Raw genomic sequence first — 8,327 nt, forward strand, 5'->3', positions numbered from 1 at the left:
ATCATATCCCAGCCTCTTGGCGCTGGCTTATACTACCTTTAGAACTAAGAAGATTAATGCAGAGAAGAAGAACCTCCACAGTTAATTCTCAAGAAATCTTAGGGACTGGACTTGAAGACTTTTGATGCCAAGATAAATAGACCAATTCACATGATGCATATTTGTGATCAAATGTAATACTAATCCATCTCTACATTACCTTACCCAACCAAATGTTTGTCTTGATTCATTGACTCTGAAGCAACAGCTTTTTCTCATCGTACATCAGTAATCATTCGTCTGTGATACGGTCTTTATATTGATCAGATGTTACAAAGGGAGGATCAGATGTTCAAGTTGCTGTGTGTTTCTCCATTGTTTTTGCTTATTTTGACTCTTGATTCTTGATATAGTCTATAAAGCTGTTTTTTTCTAAATATCACTCTTATTGGTTTCTGAATTTATTGCTCCGTGATGAAGGATATGATTAAAAGTATGTTGTGATGACACAGCACAATGGCATAGGCAAAACTGTAGCTTTTGTGCCTTTGTCCAAAATTACAACATTATGGTCAATCAAAGCTTGAATCTCTCTTTCTACAAGAAACCGAAAGAAAGCCAATAAGAGCCTTATCTGCAAACAAATCAGCACGTCAAGGTCTGAGCCAGTCCGAACCAAACAGCTCTTAATACTACAAACATGTTCTTGTCTCAGCTTTAGAGCTACACCTCAATTATTTGCAAGAACATAGTTAAGCACCAAACGTCCAAACTAATACACGCAAAGTGTCACTAACTAGCCCTCATTGCACCATCTCTTAGACAAGGATTTCACATCACAACACAAATCATCGTAGAGAGGTTCCATAAGGAAAGACATCTCAAAACTGTAGTAACAATCATCCATGATTCATAAGCAGTCCTTAAATTTCGACATCTACTTAATAAAACTAATCACTATTTCGAATTGAGAATGTGGTATGAGACTGAAGATAAATATGAAACATCACAGCTTGAGAAGAAGACACATGCAGAATTTGGAACGGTGAATGGCTAAAAGTTGCAAGGTGAGATGTTTTGTTTTAGCAAAGTTATGGGTTCGAAATGAAAAAAAAGAAGAAAAAAACTGAAAAAGTGGGAGGCGGAAAAAAGAGAAGCCTGTCAGACAACCGTGCAACCACTCCGGAAAGGTCAAGACCGAACAGGAAACAGTGAAGCTCTATATAGATATATATGCTCGGAATTTCTAACATTAGACTCTTCCAACATTAAACCTTCACAGCTCTGGATCCAAAAACGAAAATAATACTAAAATAGAGCTATACTAAAATAGAGCTTAGTGCACTGCAAAAATGTCCAAAAGATCTATCTGCCAAAAGATTGTAAGAGTCGCATTTTATAATACAAGTACAACCACTGTTCAATTTCTTACCCACAAAATAATACAACATTATAGTCAACCACAGCTTTATTTTTTTGCGTTTAATAAGAAAGCAAATGAAGATCACCTCGAGCTTTATGTACAGACAAAACCAACATAATCTGTAACACCCGTCTCCTCCTCTCTCGAGACCAGCGTGTTACTTACCAAAAAAATACCAAATTAAACCGAGTTATTCAAAGCCGAACAAATATTAAAACATTTAATATTATATATTCAAAAGAAATACAACTTTAAATTTAATTATAAAAATATATCAAATAAATCGAACTGAAAACCGAAATAAAATACGACAATCCCAAGACACCATTCGTCCAGATATCCGACTACTCGACAAGTTCACCTGCAATGGGAAAAGAGGGGTGAGCAACAGGGGAGTCACTCAGTGAGGTATGGGATGCTAATCCCGAAATCCATAGACCCGGACATAGTACTCCGAATAAATATAATTTAACCCTAACATGAGTCAAACACGGTACCTAAAGTACCCATAAAACAAACAATGGTCCTAGCGGGGTGCACTCCCGCTGCCCAATAAAAGGCCAAAAACTCCGCCGACAAAGTGTTCGGTAACACACGCCCGTAGACGATTTATCGACCTCGAAGCCTTGGCACAACAGGTCGACTAAGCTGTGCCGCAGCATCTCCACACCAAATCATCAAATCTACTGGTCCCCGGCCGGCACACAGAATTACGTCTCTGTGGTCGGCTAACATCCTAATCACCTCACTATAAAATATATCTATATATAATCAATTATATGACCAAGCATTGTTGAACCATATAACACCCTAATTCCATTTTATCAAAGAACCTAAAACTAAGCAAGCAAAGACAGACTCGATTTCACGCAAACGGAACATATTAGAAATTAAATTAGACTTTTCCGAAATTCTAAGCCGTGTACGAGAAGTTCAGGAATAGACCCTCACCTTAGCCACCGGTTTAGAGTTGAAGCGAAACTGGTATAAGCTTAACCAAAGAACACAAACCGAGATACGAGCCATCTCCACGACAACATGGAGCATGATTACATAATGGTATCATGAATCTCACATCAGCATCTCAGGAACGACAAAATAAATACAAAAGAAAAGAAGTTGATTAGATCTAGGAATTTTGACAATGATTGCTTGTTTCTCAAGTAATCCAATAAGGACACTTAAACCTTACGCATGAGATAATGCTAAGGACGGCAGTGGCTCCGGTTGCGTTCTCCATTCCTCGGTCTGGTACGTGACACCATGAATGATCAGGCTGATCTCCGGTGGTGGCGGCAAGGTTCTCCGGTGATGACTTGTCGTGGTGATCCGTTGGGGATGAACGGAGATGATAAATAGATCTTCTCTTCCTTCACACACGGTCATAGAAAGCATGAAGGAATGAAGCCATGGAGAAGAGGAGAATGATAGGAGGCAGAATGACAACGTGAGAAGAAGCTATGGAGAGAGAGGTAAATAAATAATGGTGGCTGCTCACGTTTGATGAAGGAGGAGATACACAAATATATATAATTAGGTTTAGAAACAAATATACGCGATTAATAATAAAAGTAAAAATACAGCTCGGTTTAGTTTTAATAGATAATTAATTATGATTTGAACTAAACCAAAACCGGTTTAAAGAAAAGTTGGGTCACGGTCGTTACATAATCAAAGATGTTAAAAGGGTTAAAAAAAAAAAAGGAAGCCTGTCAGACAACCGTGCGACCACTCCGGAAAGGTCCGAGACCGAGCCGGATAGCGATCCTCTACAGCCCGGAGAGTCCATGGACAATCGTAACCGTTAATCACACTCAGATCGCACGGCCATGATTCATCAACCAGGTTAAGGGGCCTGTCTCCTTAGAAATCAAGGATACAGAGGTACGAGCCTATAGAACAGATCCTGTTCAAGTAAGGTCGTCACCTCTTCCTTCTTCTCTTCGCTATATAAACGATACGACTTCTCCTTGGGTTTCCGATGTGGGTTACAATATATAACTTCAAACGCCCAATACGCCGCCGTTTCAAAGCTCAACACACTAATAATGCCTCTGATACGCCGTCGTTTAGTTATCATAATGTCTGATGAAGAAACTGTGAAACAAAGGTTTATTTTCGTAATCAGAATCTCATTTTGCTTTAACTATTTTCGATTAGCGTTTTCTTGGAAGTTTCTTCGGTTGTAGTGTAAGATCTCAGTGTGGCTCTACGAGATTCTGGGTTCGGAAGATCCAATCTCTTACTCAGGTAAAGTTTTCAAATTTTGTGAATGTAATAACAGAGAATTTGGTGAAGCACTTGTTGATATTGTGAAATGTTTTATTTTTTTGAAAAAACGATATTGTGAAATGTTGATTAATTTTTTCTTATTTTATGTGGAATTTTAGGATTGTGAAATGTTCGATGGGATTTCTATTAGACTTTTATGTTAATTGGTCGAAGTTTTGAATTAAAGCAAAACAATGGGACTACCAGAAGTATATCCAAAGACTCCTAACATGTAGAAACCTCTGGGAGTAAGTGATGATTCTCCTCCCACCAACCATGCTTGTTCTTTATGACTTCATTTGTCTCTCGAATCGAGAGTCTCGATCATTACAGTAAATGGTATTTAGGAGACAACTGTGAATCTGAATCATAATTCATTGATTTGTACATAGAAACACACAAAAAGCGACAAAACTTGACAGTGCGGTTTGTGAATTGAATTGAGGCTTATTTAGTCAGGTTTAGTACATGCACGTAAAATCATTCACGACTTTGAAGCAAAGACTTTTTATCTATTGTCTGTTTTGCATGTGTTCCCTAACCGATCTATCTGTCTTGTTTATCTGAATAGTACCAGCACATTTACAAAGCAAAACAGTAAACAAAACAAATTCATATGTTATGGGTTTGGCTTTTAAGATACAATGATTGTCTCTCCTGACTTAACGGAAAAGGCGGGGAACTGTCTTTTGAGGCACTTTCCCTTGGAGCTTGAGACTACGATAGGACTCTCGGATATGGCAAGGTCTGATGTGTCCTGATTCTTTCCTTTTCACCATAATCAGTCGAGCTGTTTCCACGAGCTCACCAACAAACATTTTTGCTATCCCACTAACAACGGACAGCCTAGGGTCGTCGTTGTTCATATCCCTGTGATACTCTCTAATAGCTTCTTCATGTTTGATTTGTGAAGAGTAGATCTCCTGAAACATTCATATCTGCTCATTTGTTCCTCTGTGAACTGCGATATAACCGCATGCAGGCATCTTCACTACCTTCTTCTCACGATCATTAACTTCCGGAGGGTTTAAGTTTCTTCACCTGACGGAGAAGGCCAACATCATCATCGCTATCTTTTCCGCTTCTTCCACCGTCACAAACAGGGGAGTCTGGAGAAGATTCATCCTGCTCCTCCTCAATAGCTGTTTCAAAAGGATTTTTGTATCGCTTCATTAAAAAATACTTGTAATTATTAATATATGGAACCCCTTTATATACTTATGTTTGGCTTAGTAAATTAAGTTGGTTTTCCGATGTGGGGCAACTTATATATATTCTCATTTCTTGTTCACCAAAGGTTAGACTTCACTTCTCAAACTCATCATACAACTGAAACTCTAATGTTCATAGCTATCGATCAAACTATCAGAAACAGAGCACCCTCTTATCGACCAAAGTACCTCTCTTTGGACTAAACTGCTCTAAGCCAAGGTGCAGAAAGCTATGCTCTGTTTCTATATGATTTTCTTTCCTTTTCTATAAGGCCGGCCTATCTTTTTGATTGCAACAAGCCAACAATGTATTAATTTCTAAGATAAATTAAACACAAAAGAAAAACAGAGATTCTCTCAGAGAAAACGTAAATGTGTGACAATATGTGCTTCCCATAGAGGATTAAGAGACTATACACAGAAACTAATCAGTCATCACCAGTTCTATAGAGTTTAAAAGAGAAAAGAAACGAAGTAGAAACAGAATCTGAGGTTGGAATATGCGTAAGAAATCTAGATGAGAAATACAATTGGAATCTTCAAATCTCCAGAGTAAAGTTCCACCTAGAAATATCGAACATGAAGCTCTAGTGGTAATGGGATGAGAAGGCTAATCCTGCAAATCACTTTACCTTCTTGATCCTTCTCTTAGCCAGCTTATACCTATCCATTACCCATGTCACCTAGAATTTGGAACGGCTAAAAGTTGCGAGGGGAAACAAAATCTCAAACGCTCATGAGATTTTTTGTTGAAAAAAAAGAAGCCTGTCAGACAACCGTGCGACCACTCCGGAAAGGTCAAGACCGAGCCGGATAGCGATCCTCTACAGCGCAGAGAGTCCGAAAACAATCGTAGCCGTTAATCACACTCAAATCGCACGGGCATGATTCATCAACCAGGTTGAGGGGCCTGTCTCCTTAGAAATCAAGGATACAGAGGTACGAGCCTATAGAACAGATCCTGTTCAAGTAAGGTCGTGACCTCTACCTTCTTCTCTTCGCTATATAAACAGAGCGGCACTTCTCTGTGTTTCCGATGTGGGGAAAATATATAACTTCAAACGCCCAATACGCCGCCGTTTCAACGCTCAACACACTAATGCCTCTGATACGCCATCGTTTAGTTATCACAATGTCTTGTTCAAAAAAAAAAAAAAAGTTATCACAATGTCTGTGAATAAACTGTGAAACAAAGGCTTCAAAGCTAAAGAAGAGGTGCATAAAGCTCTGCTCTGGTTCTACTAACTATATGCGTAGCCTTCCTTTTCTAAGATAAACTGCAATCTATACGTTTACCCAAAAAGAAAACAGAGTTACTCATACAACCATCTTGCACCTCGTAAGCATCTTGGAACAGCATCGTCTTGAACACGGTTACTTGGCAAGGCTGTTACTGGTGTGTCTTAATTCTGATAGTTTCATGAAACTTTTGTTGCCACAGAATAACCTTACAAGACATATCTCTGTGATGATGCAAGTTGAGTAACTTTGCTGACTTTGAATGGAGCAAAATTGTGGAACCTATTATGAAGACGGTACACCGAGACTGTTCTGATGGATATACTATAGAAATAAAAGGAAGTGCTATGGTGTGATAACATCAAGATGCTGACACAAGACTTTGCTTCTTGTCAAAAGAACCTACTGGACCATCTAGAATAAGCTAATAAGCTAACTTGATTCGACAATATCAAGTTACTAATGCTGCTAATATCCTTGTCTATATGCCATTAGCGTTCTTGTGTGTTAAAAAAAACTATATCATAGTTAGAATACAGAGGGATAAAAAAACGCACATATGCTCATGAATCATAATCAATTCTTATTTAAAGAGAAATGTGAGTCACTGAATACAAATGGAATCTGGAACTAGCGCTCTCATGAATCATCATTATCAATAAAGAAACTATATGTACAAAACAGAGACTCATGATCAGTTCTGCAGCTATTTAAAGAGACAAAATGTGACACTGAATAGAATTGGAATTTGGAATATGTACAAAGGCTCTCATGAGTCATGATCATCAATGCTATTTACCTGCAAAGCTTGATAACACACAACACTTTATCCTTCATTGCTTCTTCCACAAGTCTATACTCTTCCATAATCCAAGTTAGCAACACTTCTTCTCCATTCTCAATATCAAAAAATCTGTCTTCATCCTCTTCGCAAAACTTGAAAACCCTCCTGTAACCCATAACCTCATGGCTCATCGAGTAGATCGCATCATCCTCTTCCATGATCCTCCAGCGACCGCTTTCACACCCATCCGTATACCCACAATCCTCTGTCTGGTTAGCGAAGATGCAGAGTCCAGATTCTAAAAACCTCATATCTTTATGATCCACAAGGGTCGATGGATGCACGCAGAACACGTCGTTGGTAACGTAGCTAGGCCATTTGTTTCCAACAGAATCAAATATCGTCTGCAGATGATATGCACCATCGTCTTGTGGATTGGCTAAACAGACTCCATAAGCTGGCAACGACTGTGTTGGAGGAAGCGGGTCTGATGAGTAGGAGAAATGCTTGGCGAGCAAGTAACTGATCTCGGTTTGGAACAAAAGCTGAATCTTGCAGACCACGTGATCTTGCTTAGGGTTCCATTTACTCGGAAGCCTGAACTGCTCCATCACCCAAGTTCTCTTGTAACCTCTCGCTTTCGTTTCCCCGCAGAACTTGAGGATCTTCTTGAACCCTAGAATCTTCGCAGTTTCTTCGTCTTTGATCAGTTTATCACGACCTATGATCCTCCAGCCACCAGAGTCGCATCCATCGGTTCTACCACAGGATTCCGTTATAGGGTAAACGAAGACGAAGAAAGGGTTCTCAGATTCCAATATCTCGCTTGGATTCTTGGTGAACAAGTTTGTGTCTCCGAAGAAGTACTGAGGCCATGAATCTCCGCTATCTTTCATACTTTGCAGATAAATTGACATTGTTTTCTCGTCATTTGCTTTGCTGTGATCGTCTTTGGTATACGCAGACTTGGCAACCCGGATCTCCTCCATAGTGAAACTCAGTCAATCAATAAAAAAAACTATGGAGACGAAGGTATCTAGAGAAAAAGAGACGCAAGAAGCATGCAGAACAGAACTGAAAGAAGAATAGTTGTTTCTTGGAGACGAAGGGAACAAGAAAAAAAAAGGGAACAAGAATACAAAGAAAGGAGTGTTGATGGAGTAGCTTTTTTTTCCAGTTAATTTTTTTTTTTTTTTGAAACTGATTTTTTTCCAGTTAATTGCTACGGTCTGTTATATAATTTCCTATAACTGTTTCGTTCGCATACGTTTATTTATCCTTACGTCGATAAATTAAAATAAGATGTATTTTCTTTAAAAAAATTTCCCACTATTTCATTCTACTTCATATTTAACACATATGTCTTAAACATATACTATTAGATTTTGGTTGACACATTAGTATTTTGAAACTCATTAAA

General features: G+C 38.7%; 1 protein-coding gene, 2 long non-coding RNA genes and 2 other non-coding genes across 5 annotated transcripts; 1 reads left to right on the plus strand and 4 right to left on the minus strand.

The window, feature by feature from the left end:
- Window positions 1–1,611: 1,611 nt before the first annotated feature.
- LOC108839310 (uncharacterized) lies at window positions 1,612–3,057 on the minus strand. Its single transcript, XR_001947669.2, has 2 exons — window positions 2,354–3,057; window positions 1,612–1,763 (listed from the first exon to the last, which is right to left on the minus strand). It is a non-coding gene; the product is annotated as an uncharacterized LOC108839310 (long non-coding RNA).
- A 51-nt stretch (window positions 3,058–3,108) lies between these two features.
- Window positions 3,109–3,326, minus strand: LOC130502346 (small nucleolar RNA U3). The gene has a single exon (XR_008940227.1). It is a non-coding gene; the product is annotated as a small nucleolar RNA U3 (small nucleolar RNA).
- LOC130502341 (uncharacterized) lies at window positions 3,256–4,941 on the plus strand. Its single transcript, XR_008940226.1, has 2 exons — window positions 3,256–3,652; window positions 3,793–4,941. It is a non-coding gene; the product is annotated as an uncharacterized LOC130502341 (long non-coding RNA).
- Window positions 4,942–5,646: 705 nt separating this feature from the next.
- On the minus strand, window positions 5,647–5,863 carry LOC130502347 (small nucleolar RNA U3). The gene has a single exon (XR_008940228.1). It is a non-coding gene; the product is annotated as a small nucleolar RNA U3 (small nucleolar RNA).
- A 1,055-nt stretch (window positions 5,864–6,918) lies between these two features.
- LOC108810920 (uncharacterized) lies at window positions 6,919–7,896 on the minus strand. Its single transcript, XM_018582990.2, has one exon. The coding sequence runs from the start codon at window positions 7,894–7,896 to the stop codon at window positions 6,919–6,921; it is 978 nt and encodes a 325-aa protein (XP_018438492.1).
- Window positions 7,897–8,327: the final 431 nt, after the last annotated feature.

The sequence above is a fragment of the Raphanus sativus genome, unplaced genomic scaffold, assembly GCF_000801105.2.
Source record: "Raphanus sativus cultivar WK10039 unplaced genomic scaffold, ASM80110v3 Scaffold0515, whole genome shotgun sequence".
Classification (NCBI taxonomy): Eukaryota; Viridiplantae; Streptophyta; class Magnoliopsida; order Brassicales; family Brassicaceae; genus Raphanus; species Raphanus sativus.